This window comes from Glycine max, chromosome 3, assembly GCF_000004515.6.
Source record: "Glycine max cultivar Williams 82 chromosome 3, Glycine_max_v4.0, whole genome shotgun sequence".
NCBI lineage: Eukaryota > Viridiplantae > Streptophyta > Magnoliopsida > Fabales > Fabaceae > Glycine > Glycine max.
In genome coordinates this window covers 9819616-9835046 of record NC_016090.4, presented here as the reverse complement: position 1 = coordinate 9835046, position 15431 = coordinate 9819616, and the positions used below count along the sequence as shown (strand labels likewise).

Sequence of the window (15431 nt, the reverse complement as noted above, 5' to 3'; positions counted from 1 at the left end):
GAGACTCGTGTAAAATTGTTACTATTTTGAATATATACTTATACCAAAAACATCTTACTTTTATTTTCTGAGTCAATATGATTTTTCAAACACTTGTTGGCATTTTTTTGTTATTATCATATTTATCTTTTATGTTAAAAAAGTAAAAAGATCAATCTCATTTTATTTCCATTTTTACCAGAAATAATAGAGTAAAAATAATGTAAATATATTTTTCCCCCAAAATTTCTCTAAATGTAATTTTATTTTTTTTTTATAAAAATTACATGATTTTAATTTCTTATAAGAAGCTAATAACATATTTTTATTATTGAGAATTTAATGATTATGTATTTTCGGTGTAAAATAGATTTACGTATCAATTAATAAAAAAATTCAAATATATATCACTTCTAAAATACTTATTCTAAAAGTTAAAAAAATTATGAAACATATTTATTTATAAAGTGTAATTGAATGAAAGTGTCAAAATATTCTATATTTTTAATACATAATCTATTTTCTCTTTTATTAAAATATAAAACAGAATTTTAAATTTTTATAAAACTAAAATGTTAAAATATTTAGAAAAATAAAAAATATAGCAATAGTATTTCACTTAAAAAAACGTGAACCAATTCCAGCAGTGATGCCACTTCCTGTCCACATGACACATACACGTGGATAAACAAACTGCGTAAACCCCACCACTATATAAAACGACCCTCACCGTCAGCACCAGATAGATTCAAGATTCTCAACTACTAAAGCGATCGAAGAAGGGAACTAAAAACCAAACCAGTGTCTCACTCTCACCCCAGAAACTCATTGTTGTGTGGCACAACAAACTTCACCAATGATGAAAGCCCTCACAAGCTCTTGTTCTAAGGCCATGGTCGAGACTCTAGGACCCTTCTCTCCCAGAGTTCCCCTTTGTGTTTCTGATAGACCCAAATTCTGCTTCACCCTTCGTTCCAAAAATGAGAAAAAGGGATGGAATTTATTGCTCCTGAAACTGGTTCGAAACAATGATCTTTACCCTGTTCATGCAGTGCCACCAAAGGACCAGGTTTGCTTTTTTATTTTTTTGTTCTATGCTTAGTTTCACATTTTTGTTTTTCTTTGTTGGAACTAACATGATTCTTTTGTTTGTTCTTGGTCTTCTTGGGGTGTTTCTTGTTTGCATGTGGGAACATGAATGCTTTCAAGTGGGGGTGATTCTTGTTGGGTTCTCAATATATGCTTCTTTTTCAATTCTTGTTTTTTTTTCTTTCCTTTTTCTGAAATTTCGTGTTTCCTAGTAGCTTGCCCAGTTTCTTCTCACCTTTTGGTTTCTTTTTATACGCCAAATATTCTCCCTTTTGTATGAGTATGCGTAGATCCAAAACTTGTTACGAAACATTTAGTATTACTGCTATGCTAGACTTCTTGGTTCTGATTCCATTGACACTTTCTTTTTTTGTTTCCCTTTTATGGGAATGGTTATTTCTTGAAATGTTTGGCGACTTCAACATTTTACTTTGTTTTTTATAGCTTGGTACGATTCTTTCCAGCATATTTCGGGTTTGAAGTTTTCTCTGTTGCTTTGGTGTTACTGGTGGAGCCTCTTTACTGTCTTGAGAATTTATTTCAATGATTTTGTATAATTCAAGAGGATATGAGCCAAATGAAATACAAAACTTAGATGCAATTTCTTAATACTTTTAGTACTGTTTTTCAATTGGAGTTGGAGTTTCACCTCAATAATTCGTGTTATAAACTTTGCATTAAAAATTAGCATAGATTACCTAATTAAAACTCCAATTCTGATTGGAGAACAACACTAAAAGAGTCATTCTGATTGCAGAACAACACTAAAAGTATTTAAAGAACTAAATCTATGTTTTGTTCCCAAACTAATTGGCTTTTCTGTTATGTGGGGAAATTCGTTAAGAAATGGTTGTCTAGTTATTGTATTTACATTAAATAAATTGAGAACGTACAATATTTTGGCATGTTTGATGAGACAGTCTCTTGGCCCGAATAAAATGTTGCAGGTGGACTTGGAAACTGTGGAGCCTCAGGCTCAACAAAGTGAACAAACAAGTGGGTTCTAATGACCTTTTGAATTTTTTCTACTACATATATATGCCGTGGAACTCAAAATCCCAACATTGTAATTTGTTGTGCAGATGAATCAAAGTTTGTTCGTGTATCGTTCCAGTTACAAAAGACTTGTGATTTTGGTGAACAGTTTCTTATAGTTGGAGGTGATCCTGTGCTTGGTTCATGGGACCCTTTAGAGGCATTACCCATGACATGGTCTGAAGGACATGTATGGGCTGTGGAGCTGGTGAGTAAAATCTGTTCAGAATTTGAAAATATTGTTGGATCAAAATCTTTTATAAATGTTGTATATGCTTCCTTTGTGTAATCAGGATATGCCTGCTGGACAATCATTCCAGTATAAGTTCATACTGAAAGGAGAAGGGGGGGATATTATTTGGCAGCCAGGGTCGGATCGATTGATCCACACTTGGGAAACTATGAATAGAATAGTTGTTCTCGAAGATTGGGAGAATGTAGAACTTCAGAAAATTACAGAGGAAGATCAACTTGCCGAGCCAATTGAGGAACCCCAGGTTGACTTTGAAGTGCCAACTTTAGCTGAATTTCTTAATAATCCTCAAGAACTGGATTCCAAAGCATCGGAAATATCGTCTGTAGAAGATACCCAAATTCATGCTGTGGATGAACCACTTGCTGAAACAGTCGGGCAACAAATCACTGGTAATAGTATTTCTTCCTCAATGGTAATAGTATGTTCTATTGTTGTAGAAAACATAAGTTCTTCGGAGGATCTCATCAGCAGTATAAGCCACAAAAGTAATAAAAAGAGTATACTTCGACCAAGTGAAGAATCTGCAGATAGTCCAGGAAATGATGATATAATACATGATCTTGGTCACAATGGAAATGCTGCATCACTGGAGAATCAGGAAAAGACAATTGTGGAAAGCAGCTTATTTGATCTTGAAGAAGGTCCTGTTCTTGTACCTGGCTTAACAATACCACCAACTGAGCCAACTGATGAAGCAGACCAAGGTGAAGTTCAAGAATCGACTAAAAAGGACATTTCAGTTGAAGCTTTTGAAACTCAGGATCAGAACATAGCTGAGGTAAACACTTGATGAGTGTGTCCTTACCTTCTAACCTTTTCCCAACTTTACTTGTCCACAACTACCTTTGACAGAGAATTGCTTGATTCTGTTTCTTTTGAAGAACAAGTTATTTTGAGCTTAGGGTTTTAACTTTGAAATCCTGTTTGAGGATAGGTGAATAAATAATAAACAGAAGTATCCTGTTCTGTTTGTACCATCATCTATGTTTATCAATGAAGGGAATTTTGTCCATCTCCATGGTGCATCAGCTTGTTTCTCATACATAATGAAAGCATCTAAAGGCTAAGGGAAAGAAGAAAAACTGTTTCTATTCTTATTGTTACCATTAATTAAATGAATCTTGACCATTGATGAAGGGCTCTTACAATTATATGGTAAAATATTTAACATTTTGCAATTAGTTTTTGGTTGTTTGAATTACAGAAACCAATAATTGTCAAAATTGATTCAGAGTCTGGAACTGGTTAGAAAGACTAGTCCAACATTCCATCTAGCTTTGCCATAAATTATATTCACATCTTATAATACAAGTTTCCCCATTATACAAAAACAATAACTCCTTACTTACCCTTGACTACAAGCAACTGACACATGTTTTGCAATAAATTTCCAATGAAGTTTCCCATTATATAAATACAATAACTCCTTACCCTTGACTATAGGCATCTGACAGTTGTTTTGCAATAAATTTCTGATAAATGTTGAGCTTCATAGGGATGGGCAGTTTTTGCCATTCTTTAAGCCGGTGAATAGAAACTTGCCTTGGGTAGTTTGAGCATGTGTGAAGAAGACAGATATACCAATTTCTAGAGGTAGAGAGATATCAAGAGTAAATGTATGTTTATCATTTTAATCAAATATAATGAGTTACTTTATTGGTACTTCTCAACTCTTCTTTAAGCTGTATGATGTGTGGCCACATTTATTTTTCATCTCTTCTCACTTTTCTAATAAGAGAAACCAATAAAAATTATAGTCAAAACCATTGAAAAGGGTCTAAAAATTCATATTTTGTCCATATTTACAGTAGAATATTATGGCATTGTTTGACTCTTGTAGTTGAATCCATAAAATGAGAGTTGGGTTGGTGATGATTTTGCATTCTTTAAATCATGCAGCTGTTAAGTAGTTTGATAACTCTTTAATGTTGTGCTTAAACTGAAAATGTTCAGTTCAGTAAGGAGGAAGAAACTGATGATGCCATACCCCAAGAGATAAATGCAACCATCAATAATGAACCAGAGTTGCTTTACAATAAACATGAAGAGTCTCATTTGTCCCCAGAAATGGAAGACAGGCCAAACTACGAGCCAGATGATGACAATCCCTTGCAAAATGACATCAAATGGAGCCAAGACACGGTAAACAAGTTTCTAACAAAACTTGGATTCTTTTGATGGCAAACTTTAAAGAACCAAGGGAAGAAAACTTCATTGAAACTGGTCATGAGTTTTGTGATCATTCTGATCCATTTGCCAAAATTTTGATTTTCCTGGGAAATATGGCATGTTATGTGATGATGGTTGTTGAGTGTATGCTATGCTGCCATGTACTTAGATTGGTATCATTCTTTCAGTTTTGGCCACTTCTGTTAATCTGTATAGTACTGGGAGTTTCATGGGCGATAGATAGCGCTTTTGCTGTATATCATATCATAGTGATAGTGATCTTTTAAAAGGCATCTTAGAAGATTTATTCTTAACATTTCTCAGAAAAATAGAATTTTTCTGAGAAAATTAGTGTTACTTCATCTTGAATTCTCATAAAGTATGCATCTTTTGATTTATTTTTCTAAAAACATAAAAATAAAAGAAATGAACAAAAAAGAAAATAGAGAGAATTCATTTCCCTTGAAAGCATTCATGCCTGAGGCAACTGTACCAAACCACCAAAGGTATTCGTGCTACATAGCGGCTCTGCAGTCAACGTTCAATAATTTAGGGCCCTGTTACCAAAGTAAAGATGAATGTCGTGGCCTGTGGATTCTGATTAATAAATTACAAGGGGAAAATATAATTAATTTTTTTTTATCAATGTATTTTATCATAATTTTTAACATATTTTAATTCAATTTTTATTATATAAAAAGATTTAACACTACTCTTTCCTGGTCTAAACTTCATAAATTAAGGAATTGAGTTAATAATATTTATTTAAAATAATATTTTTAAAATGTCTTTCACAATCATTTTTATAGAATATGAATAAAACAAATAATTCATAAGAAATAAGATTTTATTAAATAAATAACATAATAGGAATATTATCATAAAAGTAAATTAGTATTTATTTATATTTAAATAAAAAAATCATTGCTTATATTTAAGTTTAGAAGTAGCAATTATTAAGGTTGGATTTATTTTAAAGGATGAAAATTATATAAAAATTATCTTTATTATGTGAAATCTAATTATTTTATTTTAAAAAAATATCTTTTATTTTATTTTTATTGCCTAAATCAATCACAAAAAGTCAATAAAAAGGAATTTATCAAAAACTGCTTTGAAAATTTAAACTGACAGAATTTCGTCATATGTGTGAAGTTGACAGCGTACGACGTTGGGAGTCATAACTTTAGGCGTATCTTGTGACATGTTTGGAAGCGGTGTCAGATAGTACCAGTAACTTTGGATTAAGATCTGCCGCAGAGACAGACAGTTATTAAACTGCATTAATCTGAACAACCATTAAGATTGTATTTACTCAAGTTAAATCAGATCCTGCTAAATTATCTAATTAATAAATATTCTAAAAACATCGGTTAAGATATTTAAAATATTTTTTTATAGAAATGAATGTTGAAGATATACTGGAAATTGCAATAAAAGTATTAGCCAGTGTGAGAATTGACATAGGTTGTTTTATTTCAACGATCTTAAATTCAAATTATAAATATGCAATTTATTTAAATATTTGGAGGAGATAAATTGTTATTAATAGTAGAGTAATAGTAGTTCTATACAACTCCAATGGAGTGGGAGAAACTTATAATTTCTATAAAAAAAATGTATTTAGAAATGTATTATTGATATTTTTAACTTTAAAAAGTGATTTTTTTTTTATAAAAACTTTATAATTTGTATATCCATTAACTTGTGGCTTTAGAAGACGTTTGGCTGCAAGAAAAGTATTTTTATGACCAGAAATCATCATTTCTAAAAATTATGATTCTTAATATGAATAGTTAAAAAAATGTTTGATTTATTATAAAATATTCCTAAAAATATTTACACATGTTTTGGGAATTAAAAAAAATCATGTTTAGTTACAGTAGAACTTTTTTAGCATATAATTTTTTTTTACAAAAATACTTTTGTTAAAATAACTTCGTTATATATATTTCTTTACTCTAATCTTATTACAAACATCAGGTTCAACGATATATATATATATATATATAACCAATTACTTTTAGAGACAATAAAAATTTAAGAAAGATAGATTTATATATAATTTTTATTATTTTTTTCAAGTTTTAATTTAATTTTTCAAAAGAATAGAACATATTTATTCCCACTTTCAAAATCGTTGCTTCCTTCTAACCTAAATATATCCTCAAACAAGACTTAATATCCAAATATATTTGGTAATTGATTGAATAAAATGTATAAGACTTAAATAACTTTTAGGTGTCATATATTTTATTTTTGTTTTGAGTCTCTGATAAAAAAATTGTGACAACAAAAATTTAGAGTAAAATTTTTAATATATAAAAAACTCAATGATAAAAAATTTATCAAAAACTCAAACTAAAAATTAATTATATACTAAAAATATGAGACATTTAATTCAAGATATAATGACAATACTTAAGTGCTCTATTTACAAGGGATATAATTACAATACTTAAGTGCTCTATTTAGGGGATAATTATATTGGTTTCGGTTTGGACATGTACAAATTCATAGTTTGTAGCATTGGTTTTCTGGTAAAATCCTTAATATTATTAACAAACCTTGTGGGTACCCAAGTGCAACTTAGCTTGTGAAAACAAAATGAGAAGAGGAAGTGTCTTTTTTTTTTTTTCTTTTTTCGAAAGACAGTTATATGACATGAAGAAAGAGATGAAAAAATTTCGTTATTTAACTGAATTGTTAGATTATTTGATTTAAATATTTTTATTCTTTTAATAGTTAAATTTTGATTTAATTGTATTTTTTTTATTTTATAGTTATTATAAATGTGTGATTTTAGTCTCTTATGTTTCAATTGTGTTAATTAAGCTCCTTTAAGTTATGCAATTGTAGTCCTCATGTATTTCAATTTGCTAATTGAATTCCCCAGCTATCGTAATGGTAAGGTTTTAGTCTTCAATTATCACAATTGTGTGATTTTGTCTAAAAAAATAGTTTTAATAATAGCATTATAAAAATTTGAGGGACTAAAATTGCACAATTAATAATATTAAGAAAATTCAATTAGAACAAATAAGATCTGGGAGAGTAAATCCATACATTTACTAAGAGTTGATCGGTATAATTGAAACTTAAAAGAACTAGAAGGATAAAAAATACAATTAAGCTTTTAAATTTTTATAAGGTGAGAAGGTGATGAGTTGGTATATAGGTGACACCTATACAAAGTTACCATTTGTGCTACCTTCAATTCTTTTGAAGGTAGTATTAATAAATAAATATGTTGGATCAAGTGGCCTCATAATAATTAAGAAGGGGGGAGGGTTGAATTAATTATTAATGTGCCTTGACTAATTAAAAATTAATCTTCTTAATGTTACTAGATTCAATTAGGCTTTACCACTAAGTTATTAGAAAGTAAAAAACATAAACAATAACTTAGACACAAGTAAAGCGACAATTAAAAGTACACATCGGAAAAGTAAAGAGTGTAGGGAAGAAGAAGACAAATACAAGATTTATACTGGTTCGGCCACAACCCGTGCCTACGTCCAGTCCCCAAGCAACCACCGGTTCTTGAGATTTCCAATAACCTTGAAAAATCCTTTACAAGCAAAGATCCACAAGGGATGTACCCACCCTTGTTCTCTTTGAACAACTAAGTGGATGTACCCTCCACTTGAACTAGTTCACAAGAGATGTACCCTCTCTTGTTCTCAGTATTACAACCCAAGTAGATGTACCCTCTACTTGTACCACAAAGGATGTACCCTCCAATGTGTTAAGACAAAGAATTCTCAGGCGGTTAGTCCCTTGAATCTTTGTAAGGGGAAACAAAAGATAACGCAGGCGGTTAGTCCTTTGAAATCTTTTGTTTAAAGGGAAGAGGAAGAATCAAAAGAATTCTTAGGCGGTTAGTCCTTTGAAATCTTTTTTTAAAGGGAAGAGGAAGAATCAAAAGAATTCTTAGGCGGTTAGTCCTTTGAATCTTTTGACAAAAGGGAGAAGGGAGAATCAAAGGAATTTTTAGGCATTTAGTCCTTTGAATCTTTTGGCAAAAGGGAGAAGGAAGAAAAGATAGCACACTTTTGTTTTCTGTAGAATTTCCACTTGCAGAAAAAACAATGTTTTGAAAACAAAGTTTAGAAAGCTTTTTGGCAAAGAAAAAACAATGGGCAATGGTTAGAGAAAAGATTGTGAAAAAAGATTGTTTGGAAGAATATATTATTATTATTTCATGTGCCAAAGTCATGCTTTTATAGACTCTTCATGTCTGGTCAAAGAAATCATTGAAAAATTTATGACTTTTGAGAAAACCATGTTAAGAGTTATAACTCTTAACTTTTTCTTTAAAACTATTCATTGATAATCGATTACCACAAAGGTGTAATCGATTACACAATGTGTTTTATGAAAAGTTGTGACTCTTCACAATTGGATTTGAATTCCAACGTTCAGATTCACTTATAATCGATTACTAATATAGTGTAATCGATTACACTATTTGAAAATCAGTTTGGAACGTTATAAATCATTTGAAAAAATTTTGAAAACCAAACTGGTCACTGGTAATCGATTACGGATAATTGGTAATCGATTACCAGAGAGTAATCACTCTGGTTACTTAGAAAATTTGAGAAAATTCTTTTGTAAAACAAAACTGTGCTATTTGGTTTTTAAAAAATTCTTTTAATACTTATCCTATATGAAGTCTTGACTTGTTGCTTCTTGATTTCTTCTCTTGAATCTTGAATCTTGGATTGGATTCTTGAAGTCTTGAATCAATCACTTGGGCTTTTGGCATCATCAAAATTGCTTGGTTCATCATCATGAAGCTTGCTTCTACAATCTCCCCCTTTTTGATGATGACAAACCTGAAATCAAGAAATGCATACAAGCTCTATCTTCTAATCGATCACTCACTTAATTCTCCCCCTTTGTTTTTGAGTTTAAGCTTCACTTGAAATTAAGTTATTTAATTATATGAGTTCTTGATTTAATCCCAACTTTCTCTCCCCCTTTGGCATCAACAAAAAGCCAAAGTGCGTATAGAGACATAAAATCATACATAAACTTTCTCTCCCCCTTTAAGCAAGGATGATAATAATTCATTCATAAACTACAATATAATGTCAGATACTTTAGAGAGTCATCCAAGATAACCAAATTAAAACAACTAAATTAGAAAGTAACATACTAATAAGTGTTTCAAAACATAGCCAAATAAACGACTAGAAATCAAAATACTAATAATAATAGTAATGTCTAAACTGATGGTGGTGATGGAGGTAAATCAAAGCAGTCGCGAATAATGGTGACATCTTCTTCAACCTTTGCAATCCTTGAGTTCATCTCCTCGAATCGTGTGTCCACTTGACGTTCCAAGGAGTCAAACCTCTCACCAACATAGGTTTGAAGTTCATCAAACATGTCCAAAATACTCTGAAGGAGAGAAGAGTCCCCTTCAACCGATAAGTTTCCTTCATCATCATTTGTTTGAGCACCCTTTTTTACCCAAGAGCCATCACGCTCTTTGCGGTAACCAAAGGAGGCAACCATAGCAGCACCGATCAAGAAAGATCTCTTGATAGGAACATATGGTTCAGAATCAAAAGGGATGTTAAAATGTTGAAGGAGTAAGGTAACTAGGTGAGGATAGGGCAAATGAGCATTTAATCTCAATGCCTTATGCATGCGATACTGGACTAGATGTGCCCAATCAATTTGTCGGCCGGTATGAAAGGCCCACATGACTATTAGATCTTCTTTAGAAACCTGTGCAAGGTTTGAAGATCTGGGGAGTAAGATACGGACAATTAGATAATGGAGGATGCAGCTTTCAAGAGCCAATGAACCGGCAAGCAGCCTTCCGATCATATCCGCTTGGTTGGTGCAAACCAATCGGCGGGCATCATGCACAGAAAAATCAAACTTACAATCATCATCCAGTGCACCTTCAAATGGTACACCGTCACTAGACAATTTTGTCAAATCATAGAAGAGGGATTGGTCAATGACCATCTTTATCCCATAGACCTCAAAAATCAAGGTACTTTCTTGAATTTCAAGGTTAGAATAAAAGGCTTTTTCTAATTCAGAATACACAGACAGTTTTAAAGACATAAATGGAATGAGATTTTAGTTATGAAATGCTTGAATGCATTCGAAACTCTCATCAGAAAAGAAATCCATATCTATGAACTTAGGGTCAATGATAGAACGAGAGGAGAAGAGGTTTATGTACCGTGTACGTTGTTCTTCCGATGAGAACAATGAGGAGGAGGAAATGGAGAAAGGAATTGGAGTATCCTAAGCCTCAGAGTGTCACTGGCTTCTACTCGAAGAACCTTTGCGCTTCTTTGATGGTTCTGTCATTTGAGAGACTTATTTGAAATTTCAATTGGTTGAAATGAAAGAGGATGGAAAAAGATGAATTTTGGGCTTTGTGGGACTTGATTTGGATAAGAAATATGTAAGTTATGGCAGAAAGAAAATTTGGGAATGAGGGTTTCGCGAGAAAGACGAAGTTGCAGTTTCGTGAATTCTGAAATTTGAATTTATAAGTAACAGAGACGCGTTGTAATCGATTACATCTTTTGGTAATCGATTACACTTAGCCTGTCTCGCTGTAATCGATTACACATTGTGGTAATCGATTACCAGAGAGCATTTTAGCAGAACTAAGTGTTGAATGAATTCTTAGGGTGAAAGGGTTTGAAAGGGGGTCAAAATACTTTATATCTAAAAACTCTTGTATGAAAATAAATATATATAACATAATAGATTTTTGGAAAACTGTATGAATGATTTTTTTAAGCAAGTAATTCACATATCATACTAAAAATCATGCAAGAATCATAGACATCATCAAATATTTGTTTTAAAAAATAGACTGCATGCTTTGAGAAAAAGAAAAAAAAATTCAATCAAACATATAAGCAAATATTCACAATAGCAATTAACCAAGACAAACAAATAAGATTTTGTTAGTCATCATATAAACAAGTTAATTGAAAGGAAATTTTCAACCAACTTAATTTAAAAGAGAATGGTTTTGATGTTACCTTTTTCATGATTTAAGTGCCTAGATCTTCAAAGATGGAAGTCAGACTTTTGCTTAATCTTCTTGAGAGATGTTCTCATCGCTCTCATAGTCCTTGGATAGAAGGTAGATCTCCTTCTCCAAACCGTCGGATGAGTCATTGTCATCCCACGCAATATACGCCTTCTTGGATCTTCTTTCTTCATGACTTTTCTTCTCATTCTTCTCAGGCCATTGCTCCTTTGAGGGGAAATTTGCTTTGATGTGACCAAGTTGGTTGCACTTGTAGCATCTAAGAGTTGGAGAGTCTTCTTGGAATCTTTTTTCATGGATGAAATTTTGATGCCAAAGAATCAAGAGTTAAGCAAAGTTTCAAGCAAAGATTCAAGAATCAAGTTCCAAGATTCAAGATTCAAGAATAATCAAGATCAAGATTCAAGAATCAAGAGAAGACTCAATCTAGATAAGTATTAATTTTTTTTCAAAACATTGAGTAGCACAAGAAGTTTTCACAAAATCATTACCAAAGAGTTTTACTCTCTAGTAATCGATTACCAGTGTTTTAAAACGTTAAGATTTTCAAAATTCAAAATGAAGAGTCACATCTGTTGATGTGTAATCGATTACACCTTAATGGTAATCGATTACCAGTGACTGATTTCAAAAAATACATTTCCGAATGTCACAATTCTTCAAGTGAATTGTTTCTGAAGATTTTTTCAAAAGTCACAACTTTTTAAGTGACTAGTTTTTTTAAAAGAAATTGCCAAGAGTCACAAGCTTTGACTTGAGTCATCAAAAGATTATAAATATGTGACCATGGCATGAATTTAAAGAAGAGATCAATCATCTATCTTTCAATCTTCTCTCAACATCATTCAATATCTTTCAACTCTTTCTACAAAATTTTCTGATTCTTTTTCTCTTCATCTTTCTAAAAAATTTTGTTCAAAACTTTCTCTTCCAAGAAAAGTTCTTTGTTCAAAAACTTGTGATATTCATATTTTTAATTCTCTTCTCCCTTTGCCAAAAGAACGAAGAACTAACCACCTGAATTGTTTTGCGTCTCTCTTCTCCCTTACAAAAGATTCAAAGGACTAACCGTCGGATGGTTCTTTTGATTCTTCCCTTCCCCTTAAGCAAAAGATTTAAAAGGACTAACCGCCTGAGATATCTTTTGTTTCCCCTTACAAAGATTTAAAGGACTAACCGCCTGAGAATTTTTTGTCCCAACACATTGGAGGGTACATTCTTTGTGGTACAAGTAGAGGGTACATCTACTTGGGGATTGTTATACTGAGAACAAGAGAGGGTACATCTCTTATGGATCAGTTCAAGTGGAGGGTACATCCACTTAGGTTTTCAAAGAGAACAAGGGAGGGTACATCCCTTGTGGATCTTTGGCTTGTAAAGGATTTTACAAGGTTTAAAGAAATCTCAAGAACCGCAGGTTGCTTGGGGACTGGATGTAGGCACGGTTTGTGGCCAAACCAGTATAAATCTTGTGTTTGTCTTCTTCTTCCCTACACTCTTTAATTTCCGTTGTGTACTTTTAATTCCCGCTTTTACTATTGGTTAAGTTTCTGTTTTTGTTTCTTACTTTCTTAACTCAGTAGTAAAAGCCTAATTAAATCTAGTAACTTTAAGAAGGATAAGTTTTTTAATTAGTCAAGACAAATTAATAATTAATTCAACCCCCCCTTCTTAATTATTTCGAGGCCACTTGATCCAACTAGTGGTATTAGAGTAAGTATCTTGTAGAAAGTTTAACAACTTCAAGATAAATGGCCTCTTTAAATTCTCTATTTTTCAAAAGTATTTTCAGGAATAGGTCAAATCTGAAATCATTTCAAGATTATGATGAAGACCAAGCCAACTTATGTCTCATGACAAAATCTCATGAGAATAACAAGGAAGAATCTGTAAGGAAGAAGTGGTACATTGACATTGGATGTTCCAAGCATATGACAAGAGATGTATCCAAGTTTACAACTATTTCTCGCAAGAAAAGTGGACACGTTACATACAGTGACAACAACAAAGGAAAAATCATTGGAGTCGGCAAAATAGGTACGAGTTCCTCTACTCCCATTGAAAATGTGTTACTTGTAGAAGGTTTAAAGCATAGTCTATTGAGTGTTAGTCAATTTTGTGATAAAGGATATAAAGTATCTTTTGATTCTGAAAAATGTATTATCAAGCATGAGCATGACAAGATTATTGAGCATATAGGTTTCAGAGAAAATAATGTTTACATGATTGATTTGAAACAAAAATCTGAAAATGATACATGCTTTCTAAGTAAAGATAGTGATCCATGGTTATGGCATAAGAGAATTGCTCACATTAACATGGATCATCTAAATAGATTAATTTCAAAAGATCTAGTTGTTGGTTTACCAAAATTAAAGTTTGAAAAAGATAAGTTATGTGATGCATGCCAAAAAGGTAAACAAACAAAAGTATATTTTAAATCTAAAAATATTGTCTCTACCACTCAACCATTACAATTATTGCATATGGATTTGTTTGGACCCTCTAGGGTCATGAGTTTTGGTGGTAGTTATTATGCCTTAGTAATTGTTGATGATTATTCTAGGTATACTTGGACTTGATTTCTTACTCACAAAAATGATGCATTTCATCCATTTAGAAGACTTGCCAAAGTCATCCAAAACAACAAAAATCTCAAAATTATCTCCATTAGAAGTGATCACGGAGGTGAATTTGAAACTAATGATTTTGAAATGTTTTGTGATGAACATGGCATAGAACACAACTTCTCTGCACCTAGGACACCTCAACAAAAAGTGTAGTAGAAAGGAAAAATAGATCTTTAGAAGAAATTGCTAGAACCCTTTTAAATGACACACCACTTCCAAAATATTTTTGGGCAGAAGCAGTCAACACCGCATGTTATATTATGAATAGAGCCTTAATAAGACCCAAGACCCATTCTTAAGAAAATCCCATATAAACTCTTTAATAATAGAAAACCAAACACTGCACATTTACATGTTTTTGGATGTAAATGTTTTGTCCTAAAAAATTTGATGCTAAGGCAGATGAGGGTATCTTCCTTGGGTATTCGCTACTAAGCAAAGCCTTTAGGATATACAACAAAAGAACCATGACAATTGAGGAATCAATACATGTTACTTTTGATGAAACTAATATTACCTCTCCGAGAAAGGAATTTCTTGATGATATTGCAAATTCTTTGGAAGATATGCACAATCAAGAAAAAAATCTAAAAAGGAAGAGAGATGAAGAAAACAAGGATGTTCAAGATGACATAGCCCAAGAAAATGATAATCTTCCCAAAGAATGGAAAACTTCAAGAAATCATCCTCTTGACAACATCATCAGAGATATCTCAAAAGGGGTAACAACTAGACACTCTCTCAAAGATTTATGCAATAACATGGCATTTGTTTCTATGATAGAACCTAAAATTTTTAAAGAAGCCATAATAGATTATCAATGGATAATTGCTATGCAAGAAGAGTTAAATCAATTTGAGATAAATAATGTTTGGGAACTAGTTGAGAAACCACATGACTATCCCATTATAGGAACTAAGTGGGTATTTAGAGATAAACTAGATGAAAATGGTATAGTAATTAGAAAAAAAGCTAGGCTAGTTGCAAAAGGGTACAACCATGAAGAAGGTATAGACTATGAAGAAACATTTGCACCTGTAGCTAGATTAGAAGCCATTAGAATGCTTTTAGCCTATGCATCTATTATGAACTTTAAACTATATCAAATGGATGTCAAGAGTGCCTTCTTAAAAGGTCTAATCCAAGAGGAAGTATATGTAGAACAACCTCCCGAGTTTGAAGATTCACAAAAATTAGATCATGTCTATAAGTTAAAGAAAGCACTTTATGG

The 15431-nt window shown here is 32.0% G+C and overlaps 1 protein-coding gene across 2 annotated transcripts; it reads left to right on the top strand.

Annotated features, from left to right (window-relative positions):
* The first annotated feature begins 723 nt into the window (after positions 1-723).
* Positions 724-4889, top strand: LOC100817670 (uncharacterized). 2 transcript variants are annotated; one of them, XM_014773543.2, is made up of 5 exons: positions 724-1048; positions 2016-2064; positions 2151-2311; positions 2397-3137; positions 4313-4889. In XM_014773543.2, the coding sequence occupies exons 1-5, from the start codon at positions 836-838 to the stop codon at positions 4535-4537; spliced, it is 1389 nt and encodes a 462-aa protein (XP_014629029.2). In that variant the 5' UTR covers positions 724-835; the 3' UTR covers positions 4538-4889. The 2 variants fall into 2 exon arrangements, with proteins under 2 accessions (XP_014629029.2, XP_040870346.1); XM_041014412.1 differs by having other exon boundaries at positions 731-1048; positions 4318-4450.
* Positions 4890-15431: the final 10542 nt, after the last annotated feature.